The sequence below is a fragment of the Amblyraja radiata genome, chromosome 36, assembly GCF_010909765.2.
Source record: "Amblyraja radiata isolate CabotCenter1 chromosome 36, sAmbRad1.1.pri, whole genome shotgun sequence".
Classification (NCBI taxonomy): domain Eukaryota; kingdom Metazoa; phylum Chordata; class Chondrichthyes; order Rajiformes; family Rajidae; genus Amblyraja; species Amblyraja radiata.
The window spans coordinates 15,254,314-15,275,684 of record NC_045991.1 but is presented as its reverse complement, the minus strand read 5'-3'; the positions used below and the strand labels follow the sequence as shown (position 1 = coordinate 15,275,684).

At 46.3% G+C, this 21,371-nt stretch overlaps 1 protein-coding gene across 1 annotated transcript in view; it reads left to right on the top strand.

The window, feature by feature from the left end:
* Window positions 1-21,371, top strand: part of LOC116966235 (E3 ubiquitin-protein ligase TRIM39-like) — a 121,508-nt gene that overhangs the window by 13,731 nt on the left and 86,406 nt on the right. The window contains exons 4-5 of the mRNA XM_033012381.1: window positions 9,833-10,115; window positions 17,880-17,896. Coding sequence (XP_032868272.1) covers window positions 9,833-10,115; window positions 17,880-17,896 — 300 coding nt within the window. The remainder of the gene's footprint in view (window positions 1-9,832; window positions 10,116-17,879; window positions 17,897-21,371) is intronic.

Sequence of the window (21,371 nt, the reverse complement as noted above, 5' to 3'; positions counted from 1 at the left end):
GGTGTGAGGTCACAAACTATAATGACCTAACATAGTAAGATTATCAAAGAGATACCAGTTTTGATATGATCATAGGAGGGTGGGAGCGGAGGGCACGTATTCCCTCAACGTTCCTCATAAAATACAGATCAAACTTCAAACTGGTAAGTTCTCGTTTAATCTTACTATTTTACTTCGGAGTCACGTGAGTGACTACGTGAAGATTTCAAAGCTCTGTGACCTCATGCCGTGGAACGAGTCCATGCTTCACAACTGCCTTGGGTATTGGGAGAGAGTATCATTAGCAATTTTAGACACACTTATACAAAGACTTGTGTGATATAACGAGAAAAATAAATTTATTAATTGAAATCATAGCCCTGTAACCCTTCGGGCAAATTATAATATTGAACGTAAAATGCTTTCCGAAAATGATGATGGCTCCAAAACTGGTTTATTATAAAACCTTTGGAAAGTCCTTTCGGATGACCATCCTGCTATTCTGAGGATTTGGTCCGTGGGTACCTCCAGAATTTTTGCTGCGGATGTTGCTGCAGCCCTGGTGGAATGAGATTTAAAACCATTAGTGTCTATTCCTGCCATCTTTAGGACACATTTGAGCCACCTTGAGATAGTTTGGGTCGTGACCCTTTTGTGCGGTTTCTTATAAAAAATTAACAAAGCCATTTCCTGACCTCGAATGCTCTTAGTATATTCAATGTATAATTGGATATGTCTTGCTATACACAGACGTTCGTCATATGGATATGCCATAAATTCAATCACTTGACCCGATGAACCTGGTCTGTTTGTTTTATTAACTCATGTATGACAAACACCAGTTTCTCTGGTGAGATGATCAAGGAGTCCAGGCTCAGTTTGCTTAATGACTGGACTCGTTGTGCAGTAACTAACGCCATGAGCATAACCATCTTCATGGTCAGTTTCTGCAGTGATAATGCTGTTATGGGCGACCAGCTCCTCAGCATGTTCAAAACGACACCCACATCCCAGATTTTGGAGGACCTGGTTTTAGGGGGATTTGCATTGAATATGCCCCTCATAAGTTGTGTTACCAGGGGGTGCGTTCCCACCGTGTGCCGCTCCGTTCCTTGTGATAGGTAATTGGAGAGTGCACTTCTGGCACTATTGATGGCACTGTAGCCCAATCGTTTATCATAATGGAGGTTTGTTAAGAATTCCAATACGGCCGGAATGTTCTTGGCCCTTTGGTCGAGGTTGTTGTCAAAGCAGTATATGCCCCATTTCTTGATGTGTCCGAGGTACTGCTTCCGTGTTGACAGTCTTTGTGCGGATGTGATGAGATTCATCGTCCTGTCTGACAGCCCCATGCCGTGTAGTGGGTCTTTCAGACTCTACAAATCAACAAATCCATAGTCTTATGGCATGGGTGACTGCCCCCCCCCCCCCCCCCCCCAGTTACTGGATGAATTAATAAATTCGGGCTATGTCCAATAATGGAACATGGTTCTAACACCATCCCCTGTATGACCGAATACCACGGTTGAGTAGGCCAATCGGGTACTATGAGAATCCCAGATGCCGAATATTGTTGAATTTTCCTTTGTACCCGATTGATGAGGCAGAATGGGGGAAAAGCATTAAAAAAAACGCCATTTCCCCCAATGCAGTGAGAAAGCATCTGTAGCTTCTGCCCCAGGGTCTGGTTCCCAGGACACATACCTTGGTAATTGGTGATTCAACCTGGACGCAAAAATATCAATATTTGGTCTACCATATTTTACTGTAATTTCAGCAAATACATTTTTATTTAACATCCATTCCGTGTTTTCATTAAATTTGCGTGACCTGGTGTCTGCCACTGAATTTAGCTTACCTGGTAGGTATGTTGCCGATATCCAAATGTTTCTTTGGATACACCATTTTGTAATACCATAGATGAGTTGTCAATAATGATGGGGTTGGAGCAATACCTAATACTATGTTCCCACCACTGTAGTTCAATTATAGCTTCCGTAGGCAGTTCCATAGGTCTATCAAAATGACCTTTGTTAAATTTGAGTGCTCTAATTTTTGCTCTTTGCAAATTTTGATAATGTAATGGCCCAAAATGTGTGGCCGGGAATGTAGCCACAATCTTCCCAATTATCCGGCCTACCCTCTAATGGAGGGTCTGTTGGTGTTAAGAAGCTCGCTGCAATCCTCCTGTAGGGCTGCGGCTTTATTTATTGGTAAAGTTACTAACATATTGACCGTGTTAATGGTGAATCCTAGATAATCCATATTAGTTTCTGGTATCAATTTACACTTGACTACCGTCTGTGTTCCCCGCTGATGGGTACTGTATAGCATGCATCTTTTAAGTCAATGCTTGCCATATAGAAACCAGCTGATACTAATTCTTTAGCAGTGATAAAGGTATCCATCTTAAAATGAACATATTGAACGAATGTGTTTAGGGTTGAAAGGTCAATGATAATCCTGCAACCCCCATCTTTTTTATTTTTAATAAATATGTTTGATACAAATTTTAATTGTCCATGAGTAGTATGCTCAATCACACCTTTTGTATACAATCATTGTAGCTCCATGTGGGCTTTAGATTGTTCGGTTTTTGTAAGGACGAAATGCCTTTCTGGTGTATGTTGTACTGGGGGGTTATTGGGATGAGTAAATTCTATCAGATAACCCTGAATACTGCTTAGAACATACGAGTCTGTAGTGATTTTACACCATTCGTCACTGTAGTATTGCAACCTCCCTCCCACCGTCGTGGGTCCCTTTTTTACAAAAGAACCACACCCACCTACCTCCATGGTTACTGGTGGTTGTATTATTTTCTTTGTTTTTTGAAAAAAGGGGGTTTTGTTTTTATTTGTGTTCGTGGTTGTACTGGAGGTTGAGGCTTCCGCATCTTCCAGGGTGGCCGTCCCTGGCCATACCCTAAAAGAAGGCTGCTGCGGGTTATATTGGGTTCTGGCACTGCCACTGATATAAGCCACACTTTTCGGTTTTCCATGTGGCTGGTACCGTGATCCAAAATAAGCCGTTGCGCTGGTTTTGATGAGCCCCAGTGTCTTGGCTTCCCCAAACAAAAGGGTTGGGGTTTTAACGGCTCTTTGTTTGCAAATTGTTGCATATTTAGGATCCAGTGCTGGCTGAATAGCAGCCCTCCGCATGCTATTCAGCTCATATTGTACATTACAGAACAGGGCTAGTGCGTCTTGGTGGCCTTTAGTTTGCTCTGTTTTGTCCCGGGTGCGGATGTAAGCTGTGATCCCTGCCGTAAGCCCCTTTAAGGCTTTCTGGATTTTGAGATCATGGTTCCTGATGTCCCTCCCTATATGCTTCCAAATGCATTGGTTGACACTGGGGATTTGTAATGCATCACAGTTACCAGGTGGCAGATGTCTGGCCAGTGTCTCTGTGAATATTTGTTGTTGGAGTTGATGGCCAGACATGTAGTTAATACTGGCTGCCATCCTGGAATCCAAGTCTGCCCCTGTTTGACTTGGTTTGTAGTAATCAGCCACCATGTCCAGCAGTGTATGTTTTTCTGCAGATTCAGGATCATGGGAAGCTGTGTGATCAGGGTCTGGCCCATCAGGGTCCTGCCCACTCTCCTCCGAAGAGGTCGAGATTTCAGGGGGTCCCTCACGGGGTACCCATATGAGGCTTGCCTGCCCACTGTGGCTAGTCTCCACATTCATGGGACTGCCACTGTGAAGGAGCTCCTCCAGCAGCTCCTTTAGACGGTCTTTGTGTTGAGCTGCACTTGCTATTTTTGGCTGCTCCCATTCTTGCAGCCTTTCAGCAGTGTGCTGCTCTTCTCTGTATCCCAGCTGTTCCCGTCCCCGGTACTCACGGGTGCTGGTTTGCGGGCTTTCCTCGTCCCGCCGCTGGCCACACCGGTCCTGACTGTCGGTCCACGTCTGTTCCCGGTCAGCTGTTTCTCCTGGCTGCTCCGTATGCAGCCACTCATAGCGGGTTTGTTCCGTCTCCCGCACCCGTTCAGCCCTGGTCCGATATTGATACGGGCTGGTCGCCCGCTGCTGCTCCAAGTCGGGCTCTTCTAGATGGTGCGTTTTAGTTTGAACTTTGCCTCCCGGCCGGTGAGTAAGTTTCATCGGTGCCAGAATGATTTCTGGCACAGCTGATTCCTCTACCGAGGCCTCTAGAGCCGACGGCTGATGTCTCTGCCGTTCATCCACGTTTACAACGCGTTTCTCGGGCAGCTTTTTAGCAGACCGCTTCCTTTTCACTCTGTCCATTTTGCTGTGAATAAAAACGCAGAGTCCTTACCTGCCTTTTGCTGGTCCTTTTTTCCTTCTCCCGTTACTGGGGGATGTCCTCCGCCCTTCTGTTGACTCGTGCAATGCGTGTAGCGATATGACACGCATGCGTTGGAAGCGGGTTCTTCACGTAGTCACTCACGTGACTCCGAAGTAAAATGAGGGTAGAAGCAATAGGTAGCAAGGTGAAAAGTAAAAGTGGCAGGCAGACAAAACCAGGGCAAAAATCAAAAAGGGCCACTTTTCAACATAATTGTATAAGGGGTAAGAGTGTTGTAAAAACAAGCCTGAAGGCTTTGTGTCTCAATGCAAGGAGCATTCGTAATAAGGTGGATGAGTTGAATGTGCAGATAGCTATTAATGACTATGATATAGTTGGGATCACGGAGACATGGCTCCAGGGTGACCAAGGCTGGGAGCTGAACATCCAGGGATATTCAATATTCAGGAGGGATAGAGAGAAAGGTAAAGGAGGTGGGGTAGCGTTGCTGATTAGAGAGGAGATTAACGCAATGGAAAGGAAGGACATTAGTTTGGAGGATGTGGAATCGGTATGGGTGGAGCTGCGAAACACTAAGGGGCAGAAAACGCTGGTGGGTGTTCTGTACAGGCCACCTAACAGTAGTAGTGAAGTTGGAGATGGTATCAATCAGGAAATTAGAAATGCGTGCGACAAAGGCAAAACCGTTATAATGGGTGACTTCAATCTACATATAGATTGGGTGAATCAAATTGGCAGGGGTGCTGAGGAAGAGGATTTCTTGGAATGTATGCGGGATAGTTATCTAAATCAACATGTAGAGGAACCAACGAGAGAGCAGGCTATTTTAGACTGGGTATTGAGTAATGAGGAATGGTTAGTTAGCAGTCTTGTTGTACGTGCTCCCTTGGGCAAGAGTGACCATAATATGGTTGAGTTCTTCATTAGGATGGAGAGTGACATTGTTAACTCAGAAACAATGGTTCTGAACTTAAAGAAAGGTAACTTTGAGGGTATGCGACGTGAATTGGCCAAGATTGACTGGCAATTAATTCTAAAAGGGTTGACGGTGGATATGCAATGGAAGACATTTAAAGACTGCATGGATGAACTACAAAAATTGTTCATCCCAGTTTGGCAAAATAATAAATCGGGGAAGGTAGTGCATCCGTGGATAACAAGGGAAATCAGGGATAGTATCAAAGCGAAGGATGATGCGTACAAATTAGTCAGAAAAGGCAGCATACCGGAGGACTAGGAGAAATTCAGAGACCAGCAGAGGAGGACAAAGGGCTTAATTAGGAAAGGAAAAATAGATTATGAAAGAAAACTGGCAGGGAACATAAAAACTGACTGCAAAAGTTTTTATAGATATGTGAAAAGAAAGAGGTTAGTTAAAACAAATGTAGGTCCCTTCTAGTCAGAAACAGGTGAGTTGATCATGGGGAACAAGGATATGGCGGACCAATTGAATAACTACTTTGGTTCCGTCTTCACTAAGGAAGACATAAATAATCTGCCGGAAATAGCAGGGGACCGCGGGTCAAAGGAGTTGGAGGAATTGAGTGAAATCCAGGTTAGTCGGGAAGTGGTGTTGGGTAAATTGAATAGATTAAAGGCCGATAAATCCACAGGGCATAGATAGGCTGCATCCCAGAGTACTTAAGGAAGTAGCTCCAGAAATAGTGGATGCATTAGTAATAATCTTTCACAACTCTTTAGATTCTGGAGTAGTTCCTGAGGATTGGCGGGTAGCAAACGTAACCACACTTTTTAAGAAGGGAGGGAGAGAGAAAACGGGGTTACAGACCAGTTAGTCTAACATCGGTAGTGGGGAAACTGCTAGAGTCTGTTATTAAAGATGGGATAGCAGCACATTTGGAAAGTGGTGAAATCATTGGACAGTCAGAATCGATTTACGAAAGGTAAATCATGTCTGACGAATCTTATAGAATTTTTCGAGGATGTAACTAGTAGCGTGGATAGGGGAGAACCAATGGATGTGGTGTATCTGGACTTCCAGAAGGCTTTCGACAAGGTCCCACATAAGAGATTAGTATACAAACTTAAAGCACACGGCATTGGGGGTTCAGTATTGATGTGGATAGAGAACTGGCTGGCAAACAGGAAGCAAAGAGTAGGAGTAAACGGCTCCTTTTCACAATGGCAGGCAGTGACTAGTGGGGTACCGCAAGGCTCAGTGCTGGGACCCCAGCTATTTACAATATATATTAATGATCTGGATGAGGGAATTGAAGGCAATATCTCCAAGTTTGCGGATGACACTAAGCTGGGGGGCAGTGTTAGCTGTGAGGAGGATGCTAGGAGACTGCAAGGTGACTTGGATAGGCTGGGTGAGTGGGCAAATGTTTGGCAGATGCAGTATAATGTGGATAAATGTGAGGTTATCCATTTTGATGGCAAAGACAGGAAAGCAGACTATTATCTAAATGGTGGCCGACTAGGAAAGGGGAGATGCAGCGAGACCTGGGTGTCATGGTACACCAGTCATTGAAAGTGGGCATGCAGGTGCAGCAGGCAGTGAAGAAAGCGAATGGTATGTTAACTTTAATAGCAAAAGTATTTGAGTATAGGAGCAGGGAGGTTCTACTGCAGTTGTACAGGGTCTTGGTGAGACCACACCTGGAGTATTGCGTACAGTTTTGGTCTCCAAATCTGAGGAAGGACATTATTGCCATAGAGGGAGTGCAGAGAAGGTTCACCAGACTGATTCCTGGGATGTCAGGACTGTCTTATGAAGAAAGACTGGATAGACTTGGTTTATACTCTCTAGAATTTAGGAGATTGAGAGGGGATCTTATAGAAACTTACAAAATTCTTAAGGGGTTGGATAGGCTAGATGCAGGAAGATTGTTCCCGATGTTGGGGAAGTCCAGGACAAGGGGTCACAGCTTAAGGATCAGGGGGAAATCCTTTAAAACCGAGATGAGAAGAACTTTTTTCACACAGAGAGTGGTGAATCTCTGGAACTCTCTGCCACAGAGGGTAGTCGAGGCCAGTTCATTGGCTATATTTAAGATGGAGTTAGATGTGGCCCTTGTGGCTAAGGGGATCAGGCGGTATGGAGAGAAGGCAGCTACGGGATACTGAGTTAGATGATCAGCCATGATCATATTGAATGGCGGTGCAGGCTCGAAGGGCCGAATGGCCTACTCCTGCACCTAATTTCTATGTTTCTACCTTATACACATCTATAAAAACACCCGGACGGGCTCCAAAGACAAATGTTCCTGCCTGTACAACGTCTCCTTATAACCCAGCCCTTCAGACCTGATGAAATTATCGTAAATACTTTTGCACCCTCTCTAATTTACTAACAACCATATTGTGTCAAATTTAATATCCTGACCTATGAAAGCATGAGTGACAAACACAATCTTCACCACACTGCCTGTCACTGTTTCATCTTCCATGGCACTATGTACCTGCAGCCCGAGATCTCTCAGTTCTATAAAGTTCCCCGTTTACTGTGTATGTCCTGCCCTGTTTTGTCTCAGCAAAGTGCATCACCTCACCTTCACATGAATAAATCCCACCTGCCGTTCCTGAGCCCATTGACCCAGTTCACAGGGATCACATTTACTCTCAGATAACCTTCTTCACTCTCCACAATGTTACCAATTTTAGTTCCATCTGCAAACTGACTAATTGTGCAACCTACATACACACCCAATCGTGTATATAAATAAGGAACAACAGTGGACTCTGTCTCCAGTCTGATAAACGATCCTCTACCAACATCCTCTGTCTGTGACCTTCAGGTAAATGTTGTATTCCATCGGCTAATTCACCCCGGATTCCATGAGATCCAACCTTCCAGAGCAGCCTCTCATGCGGTGTGCAGAAGTTGTATCTCTCAGAGGGCAGTGAATATCTGGGTTGTTGTGCCCAAGGTAGTGGTTAAAAGCTGAGTTATTGGATATGTGCAACTTGGCTACAAATAAATATTTGATAGATCCAATATTTAAGATTATGGGGAACTCACACAGAAGAGGAATTGGTGCCAGCTTAGATCAGCCATGACCACATTGAATGGAGGGGCAAGCCTGAGGAGCGGATTCTAATCCTGCTCCTGTTTTCTTGTGTTCCTATGCTCCTGTGTACCGATACATTGACAGACTTGACACAGAGGAATTGAAGCAAAGATTAACAATACTTGTTCCTGGGACAATGAGTTTGCTGTGCCGGGTGAGATTGAGTAGACTAGGCCTGTGTACTCGAGAATTTGGGTGTATAGGAGGAGATCTCAATGAAACACAAAGTTCTTACAGGGCTCAGTGTGCTGCATGCGTGGAGGATGTTTCCCCTGTCTGTGGGGTGTGGAGAATGGGCACCCTCTCAGAATGTGGGCTGCACCATGTAGGACAGGGATGAGGAGACATTACTGCACGCAGAGACTGGAGAACCTTTAGAATTCCCTGCACAGGTGGCTGTGGAGACTCAGTCATTCAGTGCTCTTGGAGGTGAGAGGTGACATTACAGCGTCAGAACCTTTGGCCCATCATATCCATGTGCAACTATTTCCCATCTTTACTAATCGATTTGCCCAGATTACATTGGTATTCTTCTCACCTCACCTAGATAAGTGCCTCACATATAATGATTAGATCTCACCACCGCCTCCTCTGTAGCATGTTCCAGATATCACCCACTCTCAGTGTAAAGAAAACTTCCTACTCAGATCTACTTTAAAATTCCTAGCTCTCAAGATAAACCTGTACTCTTGATCTGATATCCCTGCTGCAGCACCGATCTCTGCTGCACTCCACCAGTCACAGACCTCCAAGCAGAAAAATCATCCTTCTACCGCTACCTTCTACCTCCAACCACCAAGCCAATTGTGGATCCATTTCACCAGCTCGACTTGGATCCCACCTGCCTTCACTTTCTGGAGCAGCCTTACATGTGGAACATTGTCAAGTCCCTCAGTGAAGTTCATATATTGGTTCACAATGAGATCAGTGTGTTCTTGGTTGTACACACCCATCAAATCCACCCGTGAATCCCCTCTCTTTCAGCGACCCTACAACCACAAGTCTCCACCCATTCTGTCCAACACCCGATCATTCAACCTCTGCTTCCTTCCATGGTCCAAGCCACCCTTCCCTCTCTCTCACCCTCCACTCAAAGAAACAGGGGCATGTCCTCTGGCCCCTCATGTCTCCCCCTCCCATTCACTATGATCATGGTGACTCCACCCCACACCTCTACCTCCTCTTTAACAACCTCAAACTACCACTCACCTCAATATCCTCTTGCTCCGATCTGCCTCCATATTTGAATAGCCCGCTTCATTCCTCCATCCCCACTGCAATCTCGCAATCCTCCTCACTCTCCGCACTCGTCCTCCCCGTCCACCCTCCCCCACCTCACAAAATTCCCCTCCCCTGGAAAAAAACACTGGGAAAGATGTCCGTTGTCCACCCGATGTTGTTGTGGGTGAAATCTCGGTCAGGGTTCCAGTTGTCCGCCCGCCTGTGCCTGAGGCCGAGCGGCTTCTCCCCCGGTCCCGGGGCCGCGCTGCCCGAGTCTCCCCCCGACCCCCGGGGACTCTCTGATTCTCTGCTTCTCCCCCCAGTCTCCGTCACCCTGGATGTGGAAACAGCGCATGCGGGGCTCGAGGTGTCTGAGGATCGGAAGAGGGTGAGACGGACCTGGACCGAGAGGAGTCTCCCTGACACCGGAAAGAGGTTTACAGACAGTCGGTGTGTGCTGGGATCAGAGGGATTCACATCGGGGAGACATTACTGGGAGGTGGAGGTGGCGGGGAATCAGTGGTGGTGTCTGGGAGTCGCCGTAGAGTCTGTGGACAGGAAGGGAGGGGTCGAGCTGACCCCGGAGACTGGAGTCTGGAGCATCGGGTGGTGGAGTTACGACTTTGATGCATACACCTCCCCTACATCCCCCCTCCCCGCCCGTCACATCCCCGGGAAGGTGGGAGTTTATCTCAGTTACGAGTCCGGGACAGTTTCATTTTACGACGCGGACACCAAGTCCCATCTCCACACCTTCACTGGGAATAAATTCACGGAGAAACTTTATCCTTTCTTCGAGACTCGGGATGTAAACTACTGGATGAGAATCTGCTCCGGTGCCGCTCCGGGTGTGTAAAAAATGTAAATGTGGGAGTTGAAATAAACAGCAACAGAAATCAGAGCTGTCTGTCTGTCGATCCGTTCATTTTAACGCGTTAACCGCGTCCGGCAACGGAACATAAATTACTTTAGTGAAAATATAAAGATTGAAACAATCTCCCTTCCCGCGGGTTCAGCAGCAGCCGCGGGCGGCGGGTCCTGAGCTCCGGGCTCCCTGGGTCCTAAACTCCCCCCGAGTAACAACGCGACACAAGCGGTGTTGGTGCGGAAATCAACAGCGGCGTAAAGGCGAGTTTGGGGGTAGGTGGAGATAGAAGGGCGGAATAACGTCGGAAGTGGTCAAGATCTTACTTTTGATATAGATATAAACTAAAATGTATTTACAAATAAGATCCGACATAATATTTATAGTGGATAGATGGATAGAGGTGTTTTAGAAATTGGTATATATGAGGGAGATTGAATTGAGTTACGCGAAGTGCATGTAGGATGGTGTTAGTGTGCGGAGATTGTTGGTGGGCGTAGACTTGGTGGACCGAGGGGCTGGTTTCCACTCTGTGTCGTCAAATTAAACAAATTGCGAGCAATTTCGCAAAGTGAGTAACTCAGCTGGTTTCCCCCAAGAATGATACCCAAAACGTTCAGTTACTCCAGCACTTTGTATCCACAAGTACATCCATTTCCTCCCGAATGAGGAAGTTCGAACAGGCTGCCACCTGGCGTCACCTCGTCCGTTACTCAATTCTCCAACACATTGCACAACACCGTATCATGCAAACTATTCCGAGAATCATTTCACCCCATAATTTTGCTGGAGCTACTATAGAAAACATAGAAAAATAGGTGCAGGAGTAGGCCATTCAGCCCTTCAAGCCTGCACCGCCATTCAATATGATCATGGCTGATCATCCAACTCAGTATCCCATCCCTGCCTCCTCTCCATACCCCCTGATCCCTTTAGCAACAAGGGCCACATCTAACTCCCTCTTAAATATAGCCAATGAACTGGCCTCAACTACCTTCTGTGGCAGAGAAATCCACAGATTCACCACTCTCTGTGTAAAAAATGATTTTCTCATCTCGGTCCTAAAAGACTTCCCTCTTATCCTTAAACTGTGACCCCTAGTTCTGGACTTCCCCAACATCGGGAATAATCTTCCTGCATCTAGCCTGTCCAACCCCTTAAGAATTTTGTAAGTTTCTATAAGATCCCCCCTCAATCTTCTGAATTCTAGCGAGTACAAGCCGAGTCTATCCAGTCTTTCTTCATATGAAAGTCCTGCCATCCCAGGAATCAGTCTGGTGAACCTTCTCTGTACTCCCACTATGGCAAGAATGTCTTTCCTCAGATTAGGAGACCAAAACTGTACGCACTCATTTGTTTTTTGTATAAAAAGTCAAACATTTTGGACTGAAATTTTTGAAATCTTCACAAAATTAGTTAAAATAAAATTGATACCAAAAGCAGAATTGATTATTTTTGGAACAATGGAGGACAGCCCTGAACTAACTGTGTTTCAAAAGAATCTATTTAATTACGGGAAAAAAACTTATACTTAATTTCTGGAAAAACCGTATACCAACAATAAATATGTGGATTTCAAATATGTTCGAAACATTACACCTGGAAGATATGAGACTCCTTCTTGCAGGCAAATTAGACCACTTCCGAATGACGTGGTCTGCATTTATCGACTTACTACAAGTATAAGGTGCAACATTACTCTGAAAAGAAATGGTTTCAGGATCTGGTAAGGGGGGGATGAAAAATACGGATTTGGTATATTCCTTTCTGCTCTGTCTTCTTAATAGAGCTTTTGTTTCATTTTCTATTTTGTCTTTTCTACGGCCTATTTCTTAACTGTTTTCTCGAACTCTTCGCGTGATGGGTCTTTTTCTTGAACACTTTTTCACACAATCACGACTCTTTCTCACTTTCTTTACTTTTTTCTCTTTTTAAAGCTTAAAAAATGAAGTGGTACAAGAAATGTAATAAGTTATATTTGGCTTGTATTAATGTAATGTACTTCTAAAAAAAAATAAAAATAATAATAATAATTTTACTGGAGCAAAAATAAAATATCTATTAAAGCATCTTTAAGGTGGCATTGTGGCATAGTGCGAAAAGAGTGAACACGTACACCACCAGATTCAGGGACAGTTTCTTCCCAGCTGTTATCAGGCAACTGAATCACCCTACCACAACCAGAGAGCAGTGCTGAACTACCATCTACCTCTTTGATGACCCTTGATCGAACTTTGCTGGCTATACCTTGCACTATGTATCTGTACACTCTAAATGGATCAATTGTAATCATGTGTTGTGTTTTTGCTGACTGGTTAGCACGCAACAAAGGATGTTCACTGTACCTCGGTACACGTGACAATAAACTAAACTAACTAAACTGGCGTTAGATCTACTGCCTTTCGGCGCCAGAGACCCGGGTTCAATCCTGACTACGGGTACTTGTCTGTGCGAGGTTTGTACATTCCTACATGGGTTTTCTCTGACATCTTCGGTTTCCTCCAACACTCCAGAGACGTACAGTTCTGTGGGTTAATTGGCTTGGTATAAATGTAAATTATCCATAGTGTGTGTAGGATAGTGTTGATGTGCGGGGAACGCTGGTCGGTACGGGCTCAGTGGGCCGAATGGCCTGTTTCCGCGCTGTATCTCGAAACCAAATTAAACAGATTACAAAACCAGGGCCAGACATGGCACAACAAACGTGAATAAAAGCATTACACCAAAATTAATTAAATATGCTACACATTTTTTACACAATTATGAAATTTAAAATATAGTACCAGGAATTTTCATTATCAATCCCTTAGAACAATGGCGAATGAATACACTAGATGGCAGTAAAATATCATTCGTTTTTAAATTACAATAAAAAAGTCCAGTTTACAACCCAGCGATATGAATATTGATGCCTCTAGCACCGTAACCCCTGCATCCCCTCTCTCTCTGGCCCTTCCCCACACAAGTACTTCTACCAGCTTCAAAGCCGTCTTGTTGAGTCTCATTGTCTGTAACTCATTCGCATCCAGCCCGCAGCTAACGTGGAAATTTCTTCCCAATAACCCTTTCTGGCTTAAGGCCTCCCTTCACCACCTCCAGTTTAAATTCCATTTGGAATATTTTGGAGGGCCAAGAAACCAAGAAGCAAGAACCAAGAACATAGAAAATAGGTGCAGGAGTAGGCGATTCAGCCCTTTGAGCCAGCACCGCCATTCAATATGATCATGGCTGATCATCTAACTCTCTCTTGAATATATCCAGTGACTTGGCCTCCACTGCCTTCTGTGGCTGAGAATTCCACAGATTCACAACTCTCTGGGTGAAAACGTTTTTCCTCATCTCAGTTTTAAATGGACTACCACTTAGTCTCACACTGTGACACCTGTCTCTGGACTCCCCCAACATCGGGAACATATTTCCAGCATCTAGCCTTTTTCTAACCATGGCCTGTTCCCTTTATCATTGTTATTTTTTTGCATATCTTTCATTCATTTGTTCTATATCTCTCTCCATCACCATCTATATCTCTTGTTTCCCTTTCCCCTGAATCTCAGTTGAGAAGAAGGGTGTCGACCCAAAACATCACCTATTCCTTTTCTCCAGAGAAGCTGGCTGACCCGCGTTTCTCCAGATTTCTCCAGATTTATGTTCCCAAATATCTTCGTTGTGTGAATTTTTTTTAATAACATCGAACATTGTTCTTAAGTCCAGCTGAATGCTTTTATTTTATAGCAGTTTGGATAACAGTGAGACCCTTGGGTTTAACAAACCCACTCCCCCTATGATGTGACACAAACCTCAGGAAAATCCAAGTGTGATAAATCCAAAGTAACAGGCAGTTATTTGGGATATGAAGCTGGCTCCAATCCCTTAACGGCCTGTCCCACCTGGGCATCATTTGCGCGTCACACAGGTGAAAGCAACAGGTGTCCTAAACTTTCTGAGGCGCAACTTTCATCATTGTTCAATTTCTGTCAAGGAGAAGCTATACTTCACCCTCGTTAGACCTCATTTGGACTACGCAGTTGCAGCATGGGACCCGTACACAAATAAAAACATTTCATCCATCGAACGTGTCCAAAGACAGGCAGCTCGATTTGTTACTAACATCGATGAGAGAGAAGCGAGTGTCACCAAACTTCTGAATTCTCTGGGGTGGAACCCTCTCCAAGACAGACACACATTTTTACAAAATGTTAAATGGTCAGCTCGACATAGATTACAAGACCTACACCAAACCCAAACCAATTAGGAGCAGACGAGGGCATTCGATCCAATTTGTGATCCCAGCTACAAAGACAGATGTGTACAGCAATTCGTTCTTCCCCCGCACAATTAAAGCATGGAATAACCTCCACCCAACTATAGTTACCCAACCAGATGCAACTACATTTAAAGTAGCTCTTTCTTCCCAATAACCCTTTCTGGCTTAATCCCTCCTTTCACCACCTCCAGTTTAAATTCCATTTGGAATATTTTGGAGGACCAAGAAACCAAGAACCAAGAACGAAGGTGGTGTGCTAGGATTTTTTTTTGTATTTTTATTAGAAGCAATCTACAGTAGTATAAACCGCGGCATACGACAAAATACATTTTGTGTACAACTTCTATTTTAAATTTAACAAGAAAGAAATAGAATGAGAAAGAAAGAACGAGAAAGAGTGAAGGAAGTAGTGATGTCAGATTCAGATTCAGATTCAAACTTTATTGTCATTGTGCAGTGTACAGTACAGAGACATCGAAATGCAGTTCGCATCTCACCCAGAAGAGCGAACATAGAATAATGAGCAATAAATATATGTACGTACATACAGTCGTAGTAGTGCAATTTTTCCGGGGGGAGGGGGGGGGGGGGTGACTGGCAATCACCGAGGTACAGAGTTAAGTAATGTATACGCCGCAGGGAAGAAGCTGTTCCTGGACCTGCAGGTCCGGCAACGGAGAGACCTGTAGCACCTCCCGGATGGGAGGAGGGTAAACAGACTGTGGCTGGGGTGAGAGCAGTCCTTAACGATGCTGAGCGCCCTTCGCAGACATCGCTTGCTTTGCACAGACTCAATGGTGGGGAGTGAGGAACCGGTGATGCGTTGGGCAATTTTCACGACCCTCTGCAGTACTTTCCAGATGTGTAAACCTCTGGACTGCCTGATGTGCAGACCAGGGGAGAGCAAGTGATAGCCTATAGGAAAATAAAGAAGGAAATCCATAAAATAATTTTTAAAAAGCGAAAAAAAAGAAAGGAGCAAAGAAGAAAAAAGGGACCCTTATGTGTGGATATACCTGCTTTATATCTCACCACACCCATCACCCAGTTCGTGAATCGGTTGATTTCCAGAGTTGTGTTGCACCATACTACACTTGTATTGAATCAATTAAAGGAGACCATGTCTTTAAAAATTGCTCTGATTTTCCTGCTAAGACGAGTCTCATATCTTCAAGATGTAGCGTCTCAGACATGCCGTGCGAGGATTTTGAGAATCCCAAAATCCTGGTGTGCCGCGCGCTACCACACGTCACTGCCTACACCACCACGTCTCACCATGCGCCTTGCGCGAGTCGGGCGTCGTGACGCATAAATGATTTCACGTAAATTACACGGAAATGACGCCCAAGTGGGACTGGCCCTTTAATCATCAAAAGCCTCCCGCTGCCTCGGCAAGGCCAGCAGCATAATCAAGGACGAGTCGCACCCTGGCCACTCCCTCTTCCCCCCTCTCCCACCACGCAAAAGATATAGATGTGAAAACGCACGCCTCCAGATTCAGGGACAGTTTCTTCCCAGCTGTTATCCAGCAACTGAATCATCCTACGACAACCAGGATGTGGTGCCGCCCTGAACTACTATCCACCTCATTGGTGACCCATGGACTCTCCTCGATCAGAGTTTGCTGGCTTTACTTTGCACTAAACACGATTCCCTTATCATGTATCTGTAAACGGCTCGCTTGTAATCTTGTATTGTCTTTCCGCCAACTGGATAGCACGAAACATAATAGTTTCTCACGGCACCTCGGTACACGTGACAATTAACGAAACAAAATCAAAAAGCCATTCCGTCTTCCATGAGACGTTCCCTCTGTGAAGATTGCTTTGTGATGGGAAGAGGGCAGTAGATTCTGAAGATGACAGTCAACTCTTCCTGCTGTTGATCACTTGCAGGACTGGGCCTTCAGGTACACCTGTGGGAAGGGTGGATGGTCAGGCAGGTAATATTGACCTGGACTCATTGTGGTGAGCTACACAAAGCGCTGGTGGTGGAATAGCCCATCCAGAGTGGCCAAGGGTGGATGAAGCTCTCGCACTTCAGTCCCAACTAGTGTCTCACAGGGACCGGCAATCGCTCATCCAGGTGGGCCACTGGCGTGAGGTAGGCCTGCAGAGCAACAATGGAGAGCAGAAACAGCAGAAGCCTCTTCACCACATCCTTCTCAGCTGGGATGGCCTTCCGGGGCTGTGGATCCAAATAGGGAGAGAGTCAATCAACTTCAAGCTCCTCCTATATGTATACAAAGCCCTTAACGGGCTTGTAGGGCCTGTTTCTACACTGTATGACTTAATTGGTGCATCAGGCTTGACTTGGTGTAAGGAATATTTGAATAATTGAATAGACAGCATCGCCGGAGAATCTCAATAGGTGACATTAGGTGACATTTCGGATTGAGTGAAGAGTCTCGACCCAAAACGTCACCTCTCCATGTTCTCCGGAGATGCTGCATGATGAGCATTTGACTGCACTGGGCCTGTGCTCGCTGGAGTTTAGAAGAATGCGGGGAGATGTACTGGATAATGAAAGGCTTGGATAGAGTGGAGAGGATGTTTCCACCAGTGGGAGAGTCTAGGTCTAGAGGTCATAGCCTCAGAATTAAAGAACGTTATTTTAAGAAGGAGATGAGGGGGAATTTCTTTAGTCAGAGGGTAGTGAGTCTATGGATTTCTTTGCCACAGAAGGCTGTGGAGGCCGTCAATGGATATTTTTCAAGCAGAAAGAGATAGATTGGTTAGTACGGGTATCAGAAGTTATCGGGATAAGGCAGGAGAATGGGGTTAGGAGTGAGCTAGATCAGCCATGATTGAATGGCGGAGTAGACGATGGGCCCTCTGACTTAATTCTGCTCCTATCACTTGTGACCCACTGAGTTACTCCAGCACTTTGTGTCCTTTTACACATAATATTCTCGAGTGCAGCCTCACCAATGAGTTGGACAAAGTGAGTGCTGTAGTATTCGTAGATGGGACACTGAAACATGTGAAGCTGCCACTGTCAGTCCCAGCTTAGGTTGGGTTTCCAAGTCATGGGTTCCCAGGAGATTTTAAAAATTAATGAATGAACACGTTTAAACACTGCTGTCTGTCTGTCTGTCGGTCCCTTTTGACTGAACAGAATGATTTATAAATAAACACAACAGTTTTGGTGAATGTCACTGTGGATAACTTCCTGGATCTTCACTTCTGTAACTTGTGTCACCCCCATGACCAAAGCTTCACAGAGTTGCCAATCATTGCAGCCGGGATGATGCTGGGGGCGGGGGGGGGGGGGGGGGGGGGGGGGGGGCAGGACAATGGGAGCGCCGTGAGTTACGTCATTCGGCTGTCACGTGTCGGGGGCGGGTGAATGGAGGTCTGGTGTCACGTGTCGGGGGCGGGTGAATGGAGGGCTGCTGTCACGTGTCGGGGGCGGGTGAATGGAGGTCTGGTGTCACGTGTCGGGGGCAGGGAGCAGTGAAGGGAAACAGAGGGGGTGGTGGTGAGGGGGGGGTGAAGGGAAAGGGGACGGTGGGGAAGGGAAGGGGGGATGGGGAAGGGAAGGGGGGGATGGCTGAGGGTGGGGAAGGGTGGAGGGTGGGGAAGTGGAGAGGGGAGGAGGGGTGGGGGGAGAGAGGTGGGAAAGGAGGGGAGGGGGAAGAGGAAAGGTTTAGGGGAGGGGGACAAGATGGGATACATCGATAAATGGACAACAGGAGCAGGAGTAGGCCATTCGGCCCTTCGAGCCAGCACCGCAATTCAATGTGATCATGGCTGATCATCCACAATCACTTCCCCGTTCCTGCCTTCTCCCCATATCCCTTGATTCCACCAGCACTAAGAGCTCTATCTAACTTTCTTTTGAACGCATCCAGTGAATCGGCCTCCACTGCCGTCTGAGGCAGAGAATTCCACAAATCGGTCCCGGTGGAGCAGCGGTAGAGTTGCTGCCTTACAGCGAATGCAGCGCCGGAGACCCGGGGTCGATCCCGACTACGGGCGCTGTCTGTACGGAGTTTGCACGATCTTCCCGTGACCGCGTGGGTTTTCTCCGAGATCTGTTTCCTCCCACACTCCAAAGACGTGGACTCGATGGGCCGAATGGCCTAATTCTACACCTATAACTTGCGAGCATCTCTGAAGAGAAAGGAACAGGTGACGGGTTGGGTCGAGACCCTTCATCAGACTGAATGTGCGGGAGGGGGAGACAAAGCTGGGAGAGTTACTCCAGTCTGGGTTTTGGGGTGGTGGGGGTGGGAGGGCAGGAATGGGGGAGAGTGAAGTGGGCGGGAAGGGGGGAGATTCCCCGGGTGGTCAGTTGTATTTCAAGTTCAAGTTCAAGTGAGTTTATTGTCATGTGTCCCTGTATAGGACAATGAAATTCTTGCTTTGCTTAAGCACACAGAAAATAGTAGGCATTTACTACAAAACAGCCGTTTCCTGCAGCGTTTGACGTCGGGGTGGCCGGTGGGGGTGACCACCATCAGCCGCATGGGGGGGATTCTCCCACACCAGCACCCCCAGGTCCCGCGCATAGTCACGCAGCAACTCAAAATCAAAAGCAGTTCATAGCAAAAGGATTTGAGTATAGGATCAGGGAGGTTCTACTGCAGTTGAGACCACACCTGGAGTATTGCTTTCAGTGTTGGTCTCCAAATCTGAGGAAGGACATTATTGCCATAGAGGGAGTGCAGAGAAGTTTCACCAGACTGATTTCTGGGATGTCAGGACTTTCATATGAAGAAAGATTGGATAGACTCGGCTTGTACTCGCTAGAATTTAAGAGATTGAGGGGGGATCTTATAGAAACTTACAACATTCTTAAGGGGTTGGACAGGCTAGATGCAGGAAGGTTGTTCCCAAAGATATGATCTTTGGTTGTTCCCGATGTTGGGGGAGTCCAGGACAAGGGGTCACAGCTTAAGGATAGAGGGGAAATCCTTTAGGACCGAGATGAGAATTTTTTTTTCACACAGAGAGTGGTGAATCTCTGGAACTCTCTGCCACAGAAGGTAGTTGAGGCCATTTCATTGGCTATATTTAAGAGGGAGTTAGATGTGGAACTTGTGGCTAAAGGGATCAGTGGTTATGGAGAGAAGGCAGGTACAGGATACTGAGTTGGATGATCAGCCATGATCATATTGAATGGCGGTGCAGGCTCGAAGGGCCGAATGGCCTACTCCTGCACCTATTTTCTATGTTTCTATGAACTGGTTGTACAGTACACCTGTGGGGGGAGAGAGGGGGAGGGGGGGGGGAGAGAAGTGGATGGGGGGAAGTAAGGAGAGGTACAATGAGAAGGGGGAGATCACCCTAAACTCGACTGTGAGATCTTGAGGATGTTTTCTGCCCTCCCTTCTCTCCCCATCCCCATCTCCTCCCCACTCCCTCTCTCCATCCGTCCCCTTCTCTCCGCCCCCCATCCCTCAACATGACACCCCCTCCCTGTTCCCTCTCCCTCCTCCCTCTCCCCCCATCTATCTCCCCCCCTGAACTGTAGCCGGTCATATTCGAGTTCCCAGAGCCGCACCTGATCGGTGATGGTGGGAGGCAGCACCGGGGTCTGTGGGAGACAAACACAGACTGTGTAAACGGGGAAACCACAGAGACCTCCATCCACACTGCACACCCCACACACACTGGGCACAATGTGCAGGAAAGATCTGCAGATGCTGCTTCAGACTGAAGATAGACACATGGAAGGCGGAGCTGCGGGTTTTCCTCGAACCTGTAATTTCTGCGGGTTTTCACCTGGAAGCTGGAACTTCTTACGCACCTATTCTTGGAAACATCCGTTCCAAGGTAAATGTATCTGGTGTAGAAAGTGGAAATGCTGCAGACATAATGTAAACGCGTTATCTCGACGAACTTTAGGACCCGGGGGAGCCCGGAGCTCAGGACCCGCCGCCCGCGGCTGCTGCTGAACCCGCGAGATTGTTTCAAACTTTATATTTTCAGAAAAGTAATTTCTGTTCTGTTGCCGGACGCGGTTAACTGATAAAAATGAACGGATTGACAGACAGCTCTGATGTAAGTTGCTGTTTATTTCACTCTTCACACATTTACATTCCCCCTGGATTTATTTCCGCGCTCACTGGGGTTTCACGAAGCGGAATTTGGGGGTTTAAATAGGAGCCGGTCAGCGCCGCCCTGTTGTCCACCGGGTTTCTGCCCCACAGTCCAAGTCCTGAAGAAAGGATACAGTTTAACCATATAACCATATAACAATTACAGCACGGAAACAGCCATCTCGGCCCTACAAGTCCGTGCCGAACAATTTGTTTCCCTTAGTCCCACCTGCCTGCACTCAGACCATAACCCTCCATTCCCTTCTCATCCATATGCCTATCCAATTTATTTTTAAATGATACCAACGAACCTGCCGCCACCACTTCCACTGGAAGCTCATTCCACACCGCTACCACTCTCTGAGTAAAGAAGTTCCCCCTCATGTTACCCCTAAACTTCTGTCCCTTAATTCTGAAGTCATGTCCTCTTGTTTGAATCTTCCCTATTCTCAAAGGGAAAAGCTTGATCACATCAACTCTGTCTATCCCTCTCATCATTTTAAAGACCTCTATCAAGTCCCCCTTAACCTTCTGCGCTCCAGAGAATAAAGACCTAACTTATTCAACCTATCGAGAGAGTTTCTCCGTGAATTTATTCCCAGTGAAGGTGTGGAGATGGGACTTGGTGTCCACGTCGTAAAATGAAACTGTCCTGGACTCGTAACTGAGATAAACTCCCACTCTCCC